Genomic DNA, 21,073 nt, shown 5'->3' on the forward strand with positions numbered 1-21,073 from the left:
GTATTGAATTTTGTTAAATACTTTTTCTGTATTGAAATTCTCATAGGGTTTTCCCCCTTTGTTGTGTTGATGTAGTAAATTTCATTGATTGATTTTCAAATGCTAAACTGACCTTTCATTTCTGGGATAAACTCTACTTGGTCAGGATATTTACTCTTTTTTTTTTTTTTGGCCTTTTTTTAAATAAAACTACTGGAATTGATTTTGTAGTATGTTGTTAAGTATAATTGCATCTATGTTCATATGGGATGGTGGTCTATAATTTTTTTTGTAATGTTTTTGTCAGGTTTTGTTATCAGGATTACACTGGCCTCACACAATGAGTTAGGAAGGATTCCTCCCTGCTTAGTTTTCTGAAAGAGTTTTTGTAGAATTGGTATTATTCCTTAAATCTTTGAGAGAATTCACCTGTGAACCATCTGAGTCTAGAGTTTTTACTTCTTGGTGCTATTGTTTGATGGCAGTGTAAATAAATAAATAAATAAATAAATAAATAAATAAATAAAATATATACGAATATATAACAAATATATGTCAATATGTAACAAATATATATAAAAATTCAATTTTGTTCAAAGGTATAGGGCAATTCAGATTTCCTGTTTCATCTTGTGGTAATTTGTTAATTGTGTTTCTAAAGACATTTGTTAATTTCATCTAAGTTATTGAATCTTCTGGCATAAAGTTGTTTTTCTAACTGGCTTTTTACTTATAGATGTTTCTCCCACTAAGAGATAATAAACTCTAGAGCAAAGATTATTGTAGTCTTGGTATTTGCATACTCTGCCTTAAAAACAAGTGGTAAGAGACTTATTCCTAGCTTTATCTCATTTTTTTTCCTATCCTTAAAAGTCTTAATATCATTATTTATTTATTATCTTATTTATGTTTTCACATATTTCTTCAGATTTGGGGAATAAGAGTTTACCCTTAATTCTATGAGGCACCTTTCTGATGGGCATACATCCCTTTGAAATCCTTGTTACTTCCATTAAAGTATGCTTTTAAGCAATGCTGTTATTCTATCGATCTTTGCTGCCCTTGGTGCTACTTACTCTTGAGTGTGATTATTGTGTTTCCCTTGTAATTTTGAAATTTGTTTTTTCAGTAGGGGACTCTACTCATTGCCCAAAAGAATTCTATTTTAAAATATTACAATATTGGGGCACCTGGGTGGCTCAGTTGGTTAAGCATCTGACTTTGGCTCAGGTCATGATCTCATGATTGTGAGTTCAAGCCCCGCTTTGGGCTCTGTGCTGACAGCTCGGAGCCTGGAGCCTGCTTTGGATTCTGTGTCTCATTCTCTCTCTGCCCCTCCCTACTTGTGCCCTCTCTCTCTGTCTCTCAAAAATAAATAAATGTAAATTAAAAAAATTTTTAAAAATAAAATATTAAAATATTATTAGAAAATCAAACTATATATGGGAATAGTCAAGCAGGCAAGATATTTTAGTTTGACTCTTTTGCTTATAAGCATTATTAAACAGTATAACAAATATGAAGAAAAATGGTACATACGATTGATTTTGAATTTGAAAAGGTTGACATGACTGATTTTTAAAATCTGACAGATCTGGTATTTCCTCTTCCACTTTGGCTCAAAAAGTTGTAGCTAATACCAAGGGAATAATTTGTAAGCCCAAAGTTTCCATCTCAGATAGACTTCCTCTAATGAAGATTTTGTTATTCTTTTGATGTACAGTTACTTAGTAGCTGTTGCATACATTTTTATTAGAGAGTATTTTACCTTGCATTATACATATTTGTTCATGTTCCTCAGTCAATTGTGTACACCTTAAGAGCAGGGAACATGTATTATTTATTTGCTTATTTGTTGAATACAGTAATAAGCATGGTATCTATTGAGTAAACCTTCTATATATTCTTATAAAATTAATGAATAAAAATTTAATAAGGTAAATTGTTGTATTGGTTGAGAAGAATAAAGGGGATTCTTTTCTTCTCAAACAGCGTGCAGTTAAAAAATTTGTTATACTAACATCCAGCCAAAATGTACCAGTGTTCCTTATCGATCCTTTGATTCTGGAATTGATTAATAAAGACTTTGAACAAGTCAAAAATATTTCTCATGGCTCCACTTCAGAATGCAAGTTTTTCTGTGTTCCAAGAGACTTTACTGCATTTGCACTGCGGTATCACCTGTGGAAGAATGAGGTAAGATGATTTGCTTTCAGATAACAGACTGTGTCTTTTACAAAATAGTATGGGATTAAACCAGTTAAAATGTAAAACATTTCAAAAAAATCTTTAAAACTTTTCATAAATTGTATTGGGAGTATTTTCAGCTATAAGTAACAGGAGACAATAATGTCCTAAGCAAATAGGCGGCTTATTTTTCTTGTGTAACAAGACTTTGAAAGATTGGTGCTGTTGACATTAGTTCAGCTGCCCACTATGTCAGGGCTGGCATTATTGAAGTTCTTTCTTCATTTTTCTCATCATTGCAAGACAGCTGTCCTGGTTCTGAGGCATCATATCCATGTTCAAGGCAGTAAGATGAGAGGAAAGGATGGTGATGCAATGCGTCCTTTGAAGCAAAAATTTTCTCAGAAGCATCTGGTAAACAGCTTCCAGCTCATTGTTCAGAACTAGACTCATATGTCTTCTTGTTGTGAAGGAGGCTAAAAAGAGCTATTTAGCACTTCCATCAGTGTAGGCAGGCAAGTAGAAAGGGATTTGGTGATGAACTTTCAGTATCTGCTAAATAAGGTATACATGAAGGCAATATCACTAGTCTACAGCACTGTTCTTTCCTCTTTGTAAGTGTGCAGTATGGTTTGATACTCAAATGGAGTGTGCTTCTTAAGCGTATCCAAAAAATTCAAGCTTCTGTTTTCATCCTGCTTAGTGGTTACAAGGCAAAAGTCAACCAAACATGCCAAAAATCTGCTTCCTTCTTTATCTGCAATACCTCTAACCACCCAAGTTCACTGTTTTTCATTCTGAGGAATTATCCAAGTAAGAGTAAGAAAATTAGCACCAGATTAAATGAACTTAACTAGCTAGTCAGCCCCCCATGGTAAGTGTGCACTAACTCTGCCGTGGGATCTGTTCAGTCGCCTTCAACCCGGATAGGTAGGCTTATGTCCCAGGACGACGGTGGGAAAGCAATGTAAGCTGCACGGTCTCTTGATTGCTCTGGGCTTTCCCACAGGGCCGCCGAGACTGAGCTCTGACTTTTTTTCTGACCTGTGGTTCTTTCCAGGCAATGATGCCAGTGATGAAACAGATGAAGTGTCCACATAAGTACCTGATTTTTGCTGGCATGTTTTTTTTTCTTTCTTCCCAGTTTTATAGTTTGAAAATACTTAAACTTATGGAAAAGTTAGGATGTGGTATTTTCAATTTAATATTTATTTTTAATTAGACTACTGTGTTAAAAGTCAGATGGTGATGCAGAACTCATAAGGAAGAAGAGCAGTCTGCTCTTCTCTCTTCACCCCTTACTTCCCCTTGTAGAGTCAACCACTTTCACCTCTTTCTACCTGCTTTATCTTCTCATTTACAGATGAAATTTTCTGCTTCTGCTTTTTTAAATACTTCCTACTTACGTTATGAATAATAAGAACTTAACTGATGATCTCTTCTGCCTCCATTTACACGCACATACACACTCTCTTCTCCCATCATCATTAATCACATTTTGTAGTTAAATTAGTAGTCAGTGTTGACCTTATGAATGTATAATCACCTGGATGCTAACTAGTTTAATCTCATCATATTCCTTATACAACTTTCTTCTCCTGTTTTGTTTGCTGGTTTTCTGTGTATCAATAACCTATGTATAAACTCTGTAACAGAAACATAAAACTATGTTTTATAATCCAACACATCAGGTAATCTCTCAGTTCCATTTCTTTTCCCTTAGAGACATCCCTTCCAGAGCTTTTGCTCATTTTGCCTTACTACAGACTGATGTGCTGCGCATATATTGTTCTGTAAACCCCTTCACAACATTTTAGGAATTCCTTTCTGAGAACGGATGAATGGGAGGCTGAAACCTTGCATATCTGAAAATGTTTCTTTTTTACTTGCACGTTTGATTTCTAATTTGACTTATACAGCAGTTAGCTTCTGCTGTGTAACCAATCACACTAAAGTTAGTGGCTTAAACAACAATCATTTGTGTCATTTCATGATTCTGTGACAGTGATTTGGGTAGCATTTAGCTGGGCAGCTCTTCTAGTCTCAGCTAAGCTCAACTTCCAGTCAGCTAGGCAGCTCTGCTTCTTCAGGACGGCTGGCTGGCAGATGGGGCAGTGGAGTCCCTGGACCGCGTGTCTCTTTCATCATCCAGGCTAGTCTGAGAAAGCAAAAGCATGAAAGGTTTCTAGATATTGTTAAAATATTAACATTTCTTATCCATGAACATAAATATACCTCGTTTAATTCAAGTGTCCTTTGATGAGCTTTGTTAGAATATTGTAATTTTTCTTACAGATTTTGCACATTAAAAACCATTTTTTTGGGGCGCCTGGGTGGCGCAGTCGGTTAAGCGTCCGACTTCAGCCAGGTCACGATCTCGCGGTCTGTGAGTTCGAGCCCCGCATCAGGCTCTGGGCTGATGGCTCGGAGCCTGGAGCCTGTTTCCGATTCTGTGTCTCCCTCTCTCTCTGCCCCTCCCCTGTTCATGCTCTGTCTCTCTCTGTCCCAAAAATAAATAAAAAAACGTTGAAAAAAAAAATTTAAAAAAAAAAACAAAAACCATTTTTTTTAAATGTTTATTTATTTTTGAGAGAGAGACAGAGACAGAGGCTGAGTGGGTAGGGGCAGAGAGAGAGGGAGATACAGAATCTGAAGCAGGTTCCAGGCTCTGAGCTGTCAGCACAGAGCCTGGCCCGGGGCTCAAACTCACGAACCGGGAGATCATGACCTGAGTCGAAGTCAGATGCTTAACTGACTGAGCCATCCAGGCGCCCTGGATTTTGCACATTTCTGATAAGATTTACTCCTTGCTATCTCATAGTTTTGTGTGGGGTGGGGACGGCGTGTGAGTAATGTGGATATTTTTCCTCTTCCTTTTCCAATTCATTACTATAGGTAGATGGAAATGCTGCATCCTATTTCCCAGCTACTGTTCTGAACTCTGCACTCTACAGATAAAGTCCAAAGTCTCTTCCTCCCATTCTCCCTTTCTCACCCCCTTTCCCACCTTCTCTTTCCTTTTCTCTCTTTGAATGCGATTGGTTGTATTTTCTGCATAAAAAGGCAATTTAGTCTCTTCCTTTCTAACCCTTACACCTAATTTCTTTTTCTTGTGTTATTGATTTAGGTAGTTATTGATTTAGATAGGAACCCCTCCAGGATAGTATTGAATAAAAGTGTTCTTTCTTTCTGAAAGAAAGAATTTTTTATTTCTTGGCTGTTGGACCTCTAGAATTGACTCTCTCATTTTCTTATCTTTGCTGTATGATTTTTCATCTTTTTCTAACTGTTCTACTTTTAAACAAAATCTTTAACAATGCCATTGATTTTTATAATATTCTTGCTCAAAATTTTTATATTTTTAAAAAAGTTTTGTGTATGCTTGTTTCTTATAATAGCGTTCTTGTTTCGTGGGTACAGTTTTGTCTTTTTTGCTCTGTAGATTGTCATGTTTTTTGTTTTCTATTTAGTTTTTTTGCCCCCTGCTACATTTTGTTTTTCTAAATCCCTTGTGGGTGTTTATTTTTTGTTATGGTTATTTGTTTTATTTGGTTTTCATGACACAGGCTTTCTGCAAGGTTAATTGCTCTTTGTTCAATTCCAACTGAATACCAGTTGGAAGCTTTTTTTTATGGCCGTGTTTCATAAACTGGTGACTTTCAGCATAAGGTTGGTAAGGCTATGCCAACCTTTTCACTGACTGACTCCTAAACGTCAGTATTTGTTAGCCATTCCTACTGGACTAGGAATCAACATAGAAAAAGACTACAAAGCTTATAAACCTTTTCTACAAAGAGTATTTTATAGTGTTCCTTTATTTTCCCCAAATGAGGTTTATAGAAATTATACCCTGCCTATATACATAATCCCCTAAATCAATATAATGTCTTAACTATAATATAAATTAGAAATAAAAGGAAAATGTGTATTTCAGCATATAAATGCTCAGTCATGACTACACTGGAAAACATAATGAAGTAATTCAGATGGTTGCACTTTTCGGTTAGATCATTGAATGCAAGTAGCTTCAAATATACAGTCATATTATGAATGATATTGTTAGTAATGTGGTTTTTTAAAATAGTGAGCAAGTTTCCAACAATAAAAAAGTAAAATTGTCTCCCCTTTAACATGGCTATTGTATTCCTGGGAAGTAGAGGTCTCAGATGATTACGATTAAGGTTTTCACTACGGGACTATCTGATAGAACATTTGAAATTACTCAGGACACAAGGCAGATTTTCATATTTTGGACTTTAGGGTGTCTAGTATTCTTGGCCTATGCCTCTAAATGCCAGTTGTGTCTTCCTCAATCATTATGGTAGTCAAAAATATGCCCACAATTTTTTTAAATGACTCTTGGATACAGTAACACTGGCTTTGAGGACCAGTACTTTAGAAGAAAGGAAATAAGCTACAATTGGCAACACTAATATGACCACAGTCAGTGGAAGAAGCAGAAGGTCAGCAGTACCCAGAATAAGCACACAGGTTCACATTTGTCCTTTTATACATATGACATCACATAGAGCCTTCCCAAACCCTAAACCTCCCTCAACCTTCTCCCTGTCCTCCCTAAACCTTCTCCCAAAGGTTAGATCTAGAACACTAGATCTAATTATTGTAGACATAAGTTGCATGTAATTATTCCTTATTATTACCATGACAATAAAGTGAACAAACGACTGCCAAAGGCAACTGGAAGTAGATTTGTGCAGTACAGCCTTGACCTAGGCCTTTGCTCTGTTTGATCAGAGCAACTACTTTGTTCTGACTTTTCTCTCACGATTATAAGATAAGCCGTTTCAGAGTTCCTCCTATTTTGTCTGTCAGTCTTTCTTCCCACAACCCAGGGTCTGATTCCCCTTCAAGGTCTGGCTGGCCTTTTAAATTTTTCCTGGATTTACCAACTTATCATGCATTTCTTTCATCCTGCACCGTGGATTCCGTCTCTGAATTGGCTACTCTCACTCTCAGTCAGTACTTTCCACCTCTTAGCAGACCAAATGAGAAAAGGAAAAAGAGGAATGCCATAGTTGATCTAATATAGGGAGAATTAAGGTGAAATTGCATTAACGAGGGTAAGTTGCATTAGATGCTATTAAAAAACATCCCTAAAATCTCGTTGATTTAGCACAAGAAAGGAGTAATTGTCTTTACCTAAGTACAGTGTGGATATTCTTGGTCAGAGATATTTCTGGATGACTTTTCTCTAGAGATTTAGGGATATAGGCTGTTTCATTTGTGTAAACGGTTTTTCCACCTTGGAGTTCTTTGCTTCCCTAGATGCAGACGTAAGAGGGAACGCATGAAAGATTTTATGAAGATTGTAAAGCCAGGCCTGGAACTGTTATAGGATATTTCCTATATTTATATTCCTAAATATAGGATTTGTATTTATTTATATTGCTAAATATAGGATTCCTATATCCTGTATTTCCTATAGGATATTTCCTAGTCAAATTCCTTTGACTAGGGCACAGTTTAGTTCTATATCCATAAAGGAGAGGACAGTTGTCATTGCTGTTAGCATTCTCTACCGAATTAACACTTCCTCTCATATAAGAGTATAAACACTAGTAACAACAAATATCTATTGAGCACCTGCTGGGTACTAGTCACTCTGTTGATCCCTATGGTTGAGGAACTTGCAGTTTATTGATGGAGTTTAAACAATTAAAAAGCAGTATAATCAATACTACGATAGGGGTCTATGTCTGCTATAAGATCATGGGTGAGGATACAGCTAATCCAGATAGCATTCAACAGTAGTAAGTGATGTGAATAAAGTACTCTTGAAGAATGTTTATGAATGCTGTGGCTTTTAAGACAAACTTACAGACACAGCTCCTTAATTTAATAATGTTAAAATCTGATATTACCACCTAGAAGTTTGTTTTCCTTAACTGTAGACTAGGTATAATAATATCTTCCTTGATGACCTCAAGTAGATTCTGGGGGCATCAGATGAGATAATGCGAATGAGCTTCATACACATTATATAAATAGAGACTAGAGAGGTAGTATTAAGAATGGAAAGGAACTTGGATTTGGTTGCATAAGACCTAAGTACTGGCAGTGGCTCTGCCTGTTATTGTTTTTTTTTTTTTTTTTAAGGCTTCTATGAGTCTGTTTTTTAATCTATCTTACCTATGCTACTTATTTTATACGATAGATGTCATGTAAATGCAATAATGTTTATTAAAGTTCCTTGGAAATTACAAAGCCTGCTATTAAAATCTCAGGTGTTCTCAATAATTTATGCTGCTTAATCATCCATAGCACTGGTTGTTGATCTTAGGACTAAAAATCTACCATATAGATTAATTTTACTACATGAGATTTATACTATAACTAATGATATTGGAAAATGCCTTCGTCTGTTTTCTGATGGTTTGCATCGTGATGGACTTCTATTATAGTAGCAGTTTAAGGTGTTGGGATACAAAGTATGAGAAGAAAGTACCACCCTTTTGAAGCACATTTGAAGATAGAAATTAATAGAAGTTAAATTGAAAATTACAAGTTTTATTTTAAGTGCTATCCTTACATTAACATTTGCCTTATAGATGCTAACCACAGAACACTAAAATGAGCATTCTCTCCAAGGAAGAAATTGATATTCATGTTCATAAAGGGTGTCTTTGAACATGTGTGCTGAGCTACGTAGTTTCCCTTTTTGATATTCTCCTTATTCTCCCACCACCACTTTCCCCACTTGCCACCCTTAGTTTGAAATCTTTGGGCAAAGAGGAGATTAGCAAAATATGTGTATGGCTTGACTCAGTGTAAGAATCCATTTAGTTTTGCTACCAGTGTTTGGTTTTAAATATTTAAGCTTGATGTTTCTTTGGTTTTAGGAGGGCTGGTTTCGGACAGCTGAAAATATGGGCTTTCAGTGCCTAAAGGTTGAGAGCAAAGACCCCCGGCTGGATGGAATAGACTCACTTTCTGGAACCGAAATTCCCCTGCACTACATCTGCAGATTGGCTAATCATGCCATCCACTTGGTGGTCTTTCATGAGAGGAGTGGCAACTACCTCTGGCACGGCCATTTACGACTCAAAGGACGCGTGGACCGGAAATTTGTTCCTTTTCGAAAGTTACAGTTTGGCCGTTATCCTGGAGCTTTTGACAGGTAAATTCAGGAGGTAAAGGGGAGTTCTGAAACCTGTATTGTCCAGTCATGAATTCTTACTCTTTTCCTACATTTTGTAATTAAATCTAACATGTAATTCACACAAAATCAGTTTTGAAATGTAAATACCCAACAGCAAGAAACTCATGCACATGCGTGCTAGGAAATACGCATGCGAAATACTAGAAACATTGTTTTTAATGCCCCCAGACTTTGTGTATTCATACCGTGAAGTATTGTAGAGCAGGGACATGAATGGATTAGTGCTCTGTGTAACAACGTAGATGAATCCCACAATGTTGAGTGACAGAAGCAATGCGTAAAATAATACAACTCTTGATTATATTCATAAAATGTGCAAACACAGGAGAAAGTATGTTCATGGATATATGCTTACATAGTAAAAATTGTCAAAAGGTACAAACTTCCAGTTATAAGATAAGTAAGTTCTGGGGATGTAATGGACATTGTAGTGACTATAGCTAACAGTGCTGCATTGTATATTTGACAGGTGCTGAGAGAGTAGATCTTAAAAAGTGGTAACTGAGGAAAATATGCTTGATGTTTAGCTTTTTTGCTTATGTCGTGTGTTTTTGAAGAGGCTGCCAGCTTTCTGGGTTAAGTCCTAATAAGAAATCCTCACTTTTGTTTTCAGGCCAGAGTTACAACAAATTACTGTTGATGGACTCGAAGTTCTCATCCCGAAAGATCCAGTGCACTTTCTAGAAGAAATACCACACTCTCGGTTTATTGAGTGTAGGTATAAGGAAGCTCGAGCATTTTTTCAGGTTAGAAGTAATCAAATATCGTACTTTTTAAATTAGAAGAGGTGTGTTTATTTTTAATGTTTCCAGGGAGGGGTAGGAAATGAAGGGACCTATAGTAAATAGGTAAGAAAACATCTTTTTTGATTCATTGTTTTTCTTCTAGATTGCTTTATTTGAATTTTTTTTTTTAAGGAGAGTAAACATTAACCGTAAGAAACGATTTCTCTCCTAGTTGAATGGTGTGATGTTTATGGAGACGTTGTTTTATTGGGGTAGGCTCTGGTAGGTTTAGCACTGGCCTCTGCTTTCAGTTAGGATACCCCATAAACACTATCAAAGGTGGTGCATTCTTAAAGGCCCCCCTCCCCCCACTGGATGAAGCCACTGTAGAAGATGGACCATGTAGATTTGGGAAAGGTTTCACGGAAAATGCAGTTTTTCTCAGAGGGCTGGCAATGCATATGAATGTTCTGTGTTTATGAAGGTTTTGAAGGTAAATGCTATGCAGAGACCAGTGCTTTTTGAACTTTGCTTTATTCTGCTGCTCTCGCTTTCAATTCAATAAACACTTATTGAAAGCCATTTTCCCAGGAACTCTGCTGACCCTGGGGATGTAAAGATGATTTTGAGAGGCATGAAGTTTCAGCTCTGAGAAATGACTTAAAACAGAAATACAGTGAAACCAGTCAGAATTTATGGTGGGGTTTTGGTACCCCGATCCTTCCACTTGCCCTTTATTTTCTGGTGTTCCCTTCTAAGAAAGGTGTAGATACATGGACAGGAATAGAATGAGGAGACGAAGTACCAGCTGTATAATCGCTGGCTAAGTGCCCTGCACCCGCAAATGCAAGATTTTTCTGGTAGGTGGTGCTGGTCCCTGGGACCAAGTCCTGACAGCCTTCCTGGTGGGTCTTCCCAGCCCAGTCTCCTTAAATCTGTAATTGTGAGCTGTGAAACATACCCAGTCAGCCTCATGGATGACAAGCTGGAAAACTATGTGGACGAATCTACTGTAGTCGACAAGTGCTGAGCATCATACCCCTACCACGAAGGAAGTAACAGGAAGCAGAGGAGATGCAGTCTGCTGCCTGAGCTTGACCACTCGCTCTTCTTGCCTTAAGGGAGTTTGCTCTGGTTGCCACCTCTGTCAGAGCACTTCCCACAGTGAATTGCGAGTGTATGTCTTGTCCCCCTGCTAGATTATGTGAACTTCTTGATGGCAGGCTTCTTGTTCACTTCTGTAGCCCCAATATCTAGAGCAGCATCTGGCACAAAGAAAAGATCCTATAATTTGGAAAAATGTTTGGAGAATAAGGTGCTCATCTGAATCAAATGAATTTTCTAAGGACACTTATTAGGACTTCTCCATTCCCTAGCAAGCGTTTGCCCAGACTGATTTTGTCGATCTTTGTGAGAAGGCAATGTAAAATGTAAAATGCTTCAAAATATTGGTACATCATTAGGATGGCATCAGGTTTTTTAATTACGTGTTTTCATTCTTGCTTTTGAAATTTTCAGCACAAGCCTTCAATCAGCTTTTGAGTAAAGAATATGGATGGCAGATGCTCAGAAGGCTTATCAGCTTATCATATATAGCCTCGTAGTTTTGGTGTTTAAAGCACCATCACATAGCAAGACTACCATCCCGTCGGAGGTTTATATTTATAGTAAAATCAGGTGGAACTTTGTATTCATTCTTAACTACATTATTTGTGTCCCTTCACTTGCAGCAAGATATACTTGTGATTTCTAATCTGCTTTTCTCTTTTGTTATTGTATTGGTATTACTGATTTAGGGTGCCTAATTAAGTTGATAACTGTTTTATTCTTATTCTCTTAAATGTTTCATTCTTCATTATTTCTTACTATTAGAACCAAGGTCCCGTTTTCAAATTAAAGTGAACATATATAACTTTGAACACTTGATGGCGCCAAACAATCTTAAATACAATGCCTGGTGTAAAGTAAGCTGTGAACTAATCTCACAGAACTCATAAAACAACCTTCTAACTTTCTATTTTTAACATTTTTTTTTTCTGGAAACATACTTAAACTTTCAGAAAAGTGGTAAATAAATACAGATAAATATTTTTCCTGAACCATTTGGGAGTAAGTTGTCGACCATATACCCCACAACCTCGAATAATTTAGTATTTTCCCCAAACAAAAACATTGTCCTACATTGTCTTAATACAGAAATCAGGATGTTAGATCACCATTTTAATCCCCATTCAAGTTTTGCTAATTTCCCCAGAAATAGCTTTTGTGATAAAAGAATTCAGTTCAGAATAAATTATAATAAAAGGATTCAGAATCACATGTTGTATTTAATTTTTTCATCTCTTCAGTCTCCTTCAGTCTGAAATGGTTTGATAGTCCTTTTTAAAGTTTTATGATTGATGCTTTTGAAGATTACAGGCAGATGTTTTGTAAATTGTCCCTCATCTAGAGGTTTGTCTGTTTCTCCTCATGTTAGATTCAGGTTATACACCTGTAGTAGGAACACCACAAGTGATTCTGTGCTCTTCTCATTACATCCTATTAGGTGCTGCGTGGTTGTGATTTGTCCCATTACTGCTATGTTACATTGATCACTTGATTAAAGTGCTGTCTGCTAGCTTCAACCCTGTGAAGTTTCTGTTTTTCCCTTTGTCATTAATAGAAATTTGGCATGAAGGTACTTTAAAACTATGAAAATATTGTCAGTGTCATCATCAATCTTTTTTTCAATTTTATTTTAGAGAGAGAGCGTGCAAGTGGGGAAGAGGGAAAGAGGTAGAGAGACAGAATCCTAAGCAGCTCCATGCTCAGCTTGGAGACCAAGGCAGGGCCCTGATCGCATGACACTGGGATCGTGACCTGAGCCAAAATCAAGAGTCAAACGCTCAGCTGACTTAACCACCCAGGTGCCGCTCATCATCAGTCTTTTAATTTATTTGTCTATATCAGTATGAACTCATAGTTTCCTATTTTATTTACTGCATTGTATTTTATTCACTACATTCATTATTTTCATTATCTTCAAATTGATTCATATTTGGCCAGTGGGAACCCCTTCATGATGGCTTCTGTCATTTTGACATGTCTTCATCAGTTTTTGAGCACTTGCTTGCTCTTTGCCACAGGTGCTCTAGGTTCATCTTGTAATTTCCCTGCCACACACATGGAATCAGCCATTTCTTTAAGTCCTGGTTCCTTTTAGAAGTGAAGGTTTGGGGGCACCTGGGTGGCTCAGTTGATTAAGTGTCCAACTCTTAATCTCAGCCCAGGCCATGATCTCAGCATTCATGTGATCAAACCCCATGTAGGGCTCTGCACTGACAGTGCAGAGCCTGCTTGGAATTCTATGTCTCCCTCTCTCTGCCCCTCCCCTGCTCACGTTCTTCCTCTCTAAATAAATAATTAAATAAATAAACAAGCGAAGGTTTGGATGCCAGGTGTGCTCATTGCTACTTGGGTTTTGTTGCACACAGACCCTCTGAGTGACTGTGTGTGTGTGTGTGTGTGTTTATTTCTATTTATTTCTATATCCATCTATCAAGATCCATGAATTCACATTGATACCACCAGCCAACTACTTTATGTTTCAGTTAAACATCATAGGGTTTATTTTCTTATTTGTGACTCCCTTCTCAAATAGTAAGAAACATAACTCCTGTTATTCTTAATATATTTACTTACTTGTTTAGTCTCCTGTCATTGCTTCTGTCCTGTCTCCTACATGGATGCTGTCCTCACCCTGCTTGAGTGTTAATAATCTCCTACTGGGCTGCCCCCATCTACGGACATACTTCTCAAACTGCTCAGGCTCTGACTCCCAGCGCTGGACACCTCCCTCCATGTGGTTCTCTTATCACTTGCTCAGGCTCTGACACCGGCCACTCATATGCATTTTCTTGCTCTGCCTTACCTAATGGTTCTAATAGTGAATAGTTCAGGAAGGGAAGGGGAAGAGAATGGGATGTGTTCTCTTGACTTACTTACTTTTAATTATTTTCTCAAATCTACCAAGAAGTTTAGAAATAGGATAATTTACATTTTCCTCAACTTGATTTGTTTCAGCAATAACCATCAAAAAGTAATTAATGAGTTCCAGTCTAGTCTGTTGAATTCCAGTGAAAAACCAGAGGGAAACATGGAAATATCTGGACACCTGGCCTAGAAATATCTACAAAGCTATATTATCCTCCTCCAACTACTAATTTTTTTATGAGACTTTGGGCAAATTTCTGAGCCTTAATTTCCTCATCTATAAAACGAGTGGATAGCTTCTGTCATGTTACTTTCAGTCTATACTTGGGGGGAAGGTTTGTGGAAAGGTTGCCTGAATGGCAAAGATCAATGCACATGATATTTAAATTGGGATTTTGTCTTTTTCCAGAGGCGTGGTAAGCCCAAGATTGATATAAGATTTTTTTAAGCGGAAAAGATTATGCATACTCTAATTTTTAAAATCCATAACGGATGCAAAAGGTTGATAAGTGTATACACTTTATTACATATGAGAGTCAATTCTAAGAAATGGAGTTTCTGGGAATGTCATGTTAGGAAAGGTACGTCAGAGGTGGGAGTATGTCCATGCAGGAGGCAGCCTCAGTAGGACATAACTATCAGGGTAATGTTTTTTATCAATCACAGAGTTTTCATGTCTATTATTTAGTTTGACCCTTACAGTCACTCTGTGAAATAAGGCAAGTATTTGCCTTTAACAGATTAAAAAAAAAAATGAGGTTTCAGTTTTGTGTGCTACACAGTCATTACTGGCTGAGCATTCACTAAAACCTGGGTCTCCAGTCTTTCCCACCACACCAAGGGTAAGAACATGTGCTCCTCATTCCAGTCATTTTTAAAAAATTTTTTAAATGTTTATTTCTTTTTGAGAGAGAGAGAGCATGTGTGAGCAGGGGAGGGGCAGAGAGAGAAGGAGACACAGAAGCAGGTTCCAGGCTCTGAGCTGTCAGCACAGTCCAACACAGGGCTCGAACTCATGAGCCGTGAGATCATGACCTGAGCCAAAGTCGGACGCCCAAAACTGAGCTACCCAGGTACTCCTCCAGTTATATGTTCTAAGGGAAGCTATGACTCTGAAGATATTTTCATCTTGAAGGGATCCTGTATAATTTGTATGTTCTGGAGAAGGCAGTTTATCTTCTGGGAGCCCACTTTCTTCCTAGGGACACTTTTTTCTTAAGATCCCTAGAGTCCCAGGGCGCCTGGGTGGCTCAGTCGGTTTAGCAGCCAACTCTTGATACTGGCTCAGGTCATGATCTCACGATGGTGAGATCAAGCCCTGTGTCAGGCTCCCTACAGAGTGTGAAGCCTGCTTAAGATCCTCTCTCTCTCTCTCTCTCTCTCTCTCTCTCCCTCTCTCCCTCCCTCCCTCCCTCTCTCTCTGTCTCTCTCTCCCTCCCTCCCTCCCTCCCTCCCTCCCTCCCTCTCTCCCTCTCTCTCATTGTCTCCTTCTCCTCCACCTCTCCCCACTCTCGCTCACTGTCTCTCAAAATAAATAAATAAAGTTAAAAAAAAAAATCCCAAGAGTCCCTCCAGGAACCATATTTTCTCCTGTTATATTATGAAAGAATGACAGGATATTACAGGATATTATAGGCAGGGTTAGTGTAGGAGGGTCGTATTCATTTATTCATTTACCCATTTTCCACTATGTGATGTTCACATATTATGTGCCAGGCACGATTCTAAATTTGTATCTACAGTGGTGGGGAGATTTAGTATGTGCCCTCCAGGAACCATCTTTATAGCCTAGCGGAGGAAACATAAATAAAATAAAAAATGTGAATTAAATATGATAAGAATTATAGTCAAAGTATTTACACATGGTAACTATTATAACTCATTGAACAGATTCATTTTTCTTTGTATCTAGGACAAATACATATTTTTTCCCTCAAATGTTGAACAAAAGGGCAGTACTGGTAGAATAAATACATACATCTTCCTGGGAAAATCAGGGAATGTTTCTCACAGGGTGGAACACAGACCTAAAAGATTTTGTTGGTCAGGAGCATTTCAGATAAAAGAATTAGTATGTATAAAGACACGGAGGCTCAAAAAGTTGTGGTATATTGGGGGAGTTAGAAGTTACTGCTGTATTATGAAGTGTGAGGAGGGTAGAGATGAGGCTGGACCAGTGGACAGGAACCAGAACACAAATGTCCTTTTCTGCTACTCCAAGAAGTTTCCATTTTGACCCATAGGTAGTGAAGCATCACTGAAGAATTTATAGTGTTTTCCTCAGTCTAGAATAGTCTAAAAATGAAGAAACTTAGAAAAGCATGGCCAAGTAAATGATCATGATGACATTTGTATAGAACTTCATAGTTTATGAGACATTTTTCTGTCATCCATTGTCTTGTCAAATCTTCACAGCAGTCCTGCAAAGTATAATTATTATCCTTCAAGTTACTGGTGAAGAAACTATATATAAGAGAGGTTTGTTCTCTCATTCCCTTGCTCATCAGGCACTGGAGATAAAGTGATAAAATGAAGTCACTTTCCTCATAGAGCTTGTGTTCTCTTCTGAGGTGAGATGCCCAGCATCACAGCTGAGAAGAAGAGGGGCTAGACCTAAACACGGATAATCTGATTCAAAATCCCAGGCTCTTTCTACTACACTCTGCAGTCTCAAAAGACCAACTGAATCCATGAATCATGAAAACGTCACTGAATGCATTTTGTTCAGATACGCTTTTAGCTCTCAGAATTAGTCTTCTTTTCTCCTAACTGCCTAGTCTGCTAAATTGTGATGTGGAGGAGGGAGTGGATGAAGGTTTAAGTCTCATCCTTTGGGAATCCTGGTTATACTTCTTCCCCTTTTACTTGTCTTTCGAAGAATCTGCTCCTGTGGTCTTATAAAATAAATGTGCAAGTAACAAGGAACTCTGAAACTGGATTTTTTATAACAGAAAAATTTATAATATGGGGTTAATTTCCAAATTTAATTTAGATGTCACCGAAATATTTCTAGCAATTTAGAAATGGCTGTAATAGTTGACTGTTCTATCTGTAGCAGTACCTTGATGATAACACCGTGGAAGCCATGGCCTTTCGGAAGAGTGCAAAGGAATTGTTGCAGCTAGCAGCCAGAACGTTAAAGAAATTGGGAGTCCGGTTCTGGCTGAGCAGTGGAACTTGTCTAGGTAAAATTCTTTGTTGCTTTACATTTGTCTTTTTGTCATTTCATCCTCTTTGCCTTTAGGGATGATTGTTTGAGATGACACAACATCAGTAATATTTGAAGTGTCATATTTATAGACAGAATAGGCGTAGTGCATGGAACAGGAATTTATTGATTTCTTTAAAGACATTAATTTCAGAAACATAAAAGAGTTAGGAAGGCCATGTTGTGTTTACCAAAAACTGTAAGCCATGTATAAAATTTATATCAGAATGGGTAGACTGTGTTTGATCTCCAGGTAATCCTTAGGTTAGCATTTTATTATTTCTATCCTAAAGATTGTTCTGCCTTTTAAAAAAAAAAAAAACCCTCTATTCTGTTTCTTTAAAAAAAAAACAACTTTTTTTAATGTTTATTTATTTTTGAGAGAGAAAGAGCATGAGCAGGGGAGGGATAGAGAGAGAGAGGGAGACACAGAATCTGAAGCAGGCTTCAGGCTCTGAGCTGTCAGCACAGAGCCCGACGCAGGGCTCGAACTCATGAACTGTGAGATTATGACCTGAGCTGAAGTTGGACACTTAACTGTTCTGTTTCTTTACCTACACCACACAAATGAGAGGAGGGCTAAAGGACATAGCATAAGGTATTCCCACAAATCTTTTCCAAGTCACTGATAGTATTACTGGTTGGGCATCACTGCCTTACCACATTCTGTTCATTCTCAGATGGGAAATGTAGACTTTTCTAGAGTCCTCAGGCAAGTTGCTGTTAGAACCTAAGAAACATTTATGGGTCTCTTTCCACGATACATTGGATCAAACCCCTTTGGAATTTAGAATTATTTAAGGGGCACCTGGGTGGCTCAGTCGGTTAAGCGGCCGACTTCGGCTCAGGTCATGATCTCACGGTCCGTGAGTTCGAGCCCCGCATCGGGCTCTGTGCTGACAGCTCAGAGCCTGGGGCCTGTTTCCGATTCTGTGTCTCCCTCTCTCTGACCCTCCCCCGTTCATGCTCTGTCTCTCTCTGTCTCAAAAATAAATAAACATTTAAAAAAAAAAAAAAAAACATTTAAAAAAAGAATTATTTAAAACCTTAAGTTTTAATTGTTTTTATTCACTTGTTTATAACTGTAGTTGGTTGTAACTGTATTCTTTGATTATAACTTTATTTGTACAGAAATTAATTCTGCTCCTGTTTTTAATTATTAAAAAAAATTTTTTTTAATGTTTATTTTTGAGAGAGAGACAGAGCATGAGTGGGGGAGGGTCAGAGAGAGAGGGAGATACATTATCTGAAGCAGGCTCCAGGCTCCGAGCTGTCAGCACAGAGCCTGATGTGGGCTTGAACTCATGAGCTGTCAGATCATGACCTGAGCCGAAGTCGGACACTTAGCTAACTGAGCCTGCCCAGGTGCCCCAATTCTGCTCCCGTTTTTATAGTGTTACTATATAATTTATTGTCCAAGAGACTCTTGAGAGTGAAAAGGAGTGCCATTAGTAGTCATGTTGGTATGATAGACAGAAACTGGGATATATGATTAGGCTATCTGTTAGGCTCTGTGGAAATTCACATGGTTCTTTCTGTCAAGGAGCTTGCACTAAGAGTAGCCAAGAAAAAGAGAGTACATCTCACACATTTATGTGATATATGCTTTAAGGTTTAACTTTTTGAAGCAAGATTGTGTTATAGATGATGTCATCAGAAATACCTCTTAATCACTTGTCATGATTTGTTTTGCATTTTTAGCCCCATGATTTTCTTCATTTAGGAGCAAAATGAGGGAGTTGGATTAGATGATATTTAAGGAGCCTTCCATTTTTAAGAGTTTATGTTTCTTTGCTAGATGTGGAGTATAGATTTTTCTCAACCTAGAGATAGACCCCATCCTAGATATTTAGACCTATGGTTCAATGAAATTAAAGTTTAGAATTCCAAATAGTATTGCCCAATAGCAGTGCCTGTAAAGACAGTTGTAAACATTTATTTACTTTCTGAATAATTTGGATGAAAGAATTAGAAAGATACTAGGGGAGATCCAAGAGCGCTTAGTAGTAGTAAGGTTTTGGTTTTTTAGAACAGTATTATAGCACCTAATTAAGAAGTAGATACATAGTAAATATACCTAGAAATATATTTTTTTATTTATTTTTTATTTTTTTTCAATATATGAAATTTATTGTCAAATTGGTTTCCATACAACACCCAGTGCTCATCCCAAAAGTTGCCCTCCTCAATACCCATCACCCACCCTCCCTCCCTCCCACCCCCCATCAATCCTCAGTTTGTTCTCAGTTTTTAAGAGTCTCTTATGCTTTGGCTCTCTCCCATTCTAACCTTTTTTTTTTTTTTTTTCCTTCCTCTCCCCCATGGATTTCTGTTAAGTTTCTCAGATCCACATAAGAGTGAAAACATATGGTATCTGTCTTTCTCTGTATGGCTTATTTCACTTAGCATCACACTCTCCAGTTCCATCCACGTTGCTACAAAGGGCCATATTTCATTCTTTCTCATTGCCACGTAGTACTCCATTGTGTATATGAACCACAATTTCTTTATCCATTCATCAGTTGATGGACATTTTGGCTGTTTCCATAATTTGGCTATTGTTGAGAGTGCTGCTATAAACATTGGGGTACAAGTGCCCCTATGCATCAGTACTCCTGTATCCCTTGGGTAAATTCCTAGCAGTGCTATTGCTGGGTCATAGGGTAGGTCTATTTTTAATTTTTTGAGGAACCTCCACACTGTTTTCCAGAGTGGCTGCACCAGTTTGCATTCTCACCAACAGTGCAAGAGGGTTCCCGTTTCTCCACATCCTCTCCAGCATCTATAGTCTCCTGATTTGTTCATTTTGGCCACTCTGACTGGCGTGAGGTGATATCTGAGTGTGGTTTTGATTTGTATTTCCCTGATGAGGAGCGACGTTGAGCATCTTTTCATGTGCCTGTTGGCCATCCGGATGTCTTCTTTAGAGAAGTGTCTATTCATGTTTTCTGCCCATTTCTTCACTGGGTTATTTGTTTTTCGGGTGTGGAGTTTGGTGAGCTCTTTATAGATTTTGGATACTAGCCCTTTGTCCGATATGTCATTTGCAAATATCTTTTCCCATTCCGTTGGTTGCCTTTTAGTTTTGTTGGTTGTTTCCTTTGCTGTGCAGAAGCTTTTTCTCTTCATAAGGTCCCAGTAGTTCATTTTTGCTTTTAATTCCCTTGCCTTTGGGGAAGTGTCGAGTAAGAGATTGCTACGGCTGAGGTCAGAGAGGTCTTTTCCTGCTTTCTCCTCTAGGGTTTTGATGGTTTCCTGTCTCACATTCAGGTCCTTTATCCATTTTGAGTTTATTTTTGTGAATGGTGTGAGAAAGTGGTCTAGTTTCAACCTTCTGCATGTTGCTGTCCAGTTCTCCCAGCACCATTTGTTAAAGAGATTGTCTTTTTTCCATTGGATGTTCTTTCCTGCTTTGTCAAAGATTAGTTGGCCATACGTTTGTGGGTCTAGTTCTGGAGTTTCTATTCTATTCCATTGGTCTATGTGTCTGTTTTTATGCCAATACCATGCTGTCTTGATGATTACAGCTTTGTAGTAGAGGCTAAAGTCTGGGATTGTGATGCCTCCTGCTTTGGTCTTCTTCTTCAAAATGACTTTGGCTATTCGGGGCCTTTTGTGGTTCCATATGAATTTTAGGATTGTTTGTTCTAGTTTCGAGAAGAATGCTGGTGCAGTTTTGATTGGGATTGCATTGAATGGGTAGATAGCTTTGGGTAGTATTGACATTTTGACAATATTTATTCTTCCAATGCATGAGCAGGGAATGTCTTTCCATTTCTTTATATCTTCTTCAATTACCTTCATAAGCTTTCTATAGTTTTC

General features: G+C 37.8%; 1 protein-coding gene and 1 long non-coding RNA gene across 4 annotated transcripts in view; one reads left to right on the forward strand and one right to left on the reverse strand.

Moving 5' to 3' along the window:
* The window catches only part of FKTN (fukutin), a 76,583-nt gene that overhangs the window by 19,825 nt on the left and 35,685 nt on the right, over positions 1-21,073 (forward strand). Inside the window, 4 exon segments of the mRNA XM_081790930.1 lie at positions 1,972-2,175; positions 9,027-9,304; positions 9,960-10,092; positions 17,099-17,228. Coding sequence (XP_081647056.1) covers positions 1,972-2,175; positions 9,027-9,304; positions 9,960-10,092; positions 17,099-17,228 — 745 coding nt within the window.
* The window catches only part of LOC132663121 (uncharacterized), a 39,816-nt gene continuing 22,771 nt past the window's right edge, over positions 4,029-21,073 (reverse strand). The window contains exons 6-7 of one of the 3 annotated variants that reach the window (XR_013551708.1): positions 11,033-11,336; positions 4,029-4,324 (exon numbers count right to left, since the gene is read on the reverse strand). This is a non-coding gene — a long non-coding RNA (uncharacterized LOC132663121). Of the gene's footprint in view, positions 4,325-11,032; positions 11,337-15,604; positions 15,832-21,073 lie in introns of those variants that run through there. The other 2 variants (XR_009602919.2, XR_009602917.2) reach the window with 2 other exon arrangements.

Source organism: Panthera onca, chromosome D4, assembly GCF_046562875.1.
Source record: "Panthera onca isolate mPanOnc1 chromosome D4, mPanOnc1 haplotype 2, whole genome shotgun sequence".
NCBI classification, from domain to species: domain Eukaryota; kingdom Metazoa; phylum Chordata; class Mammalia; order Carnivora; family Felidae; genus Panthera; species Panthera onca.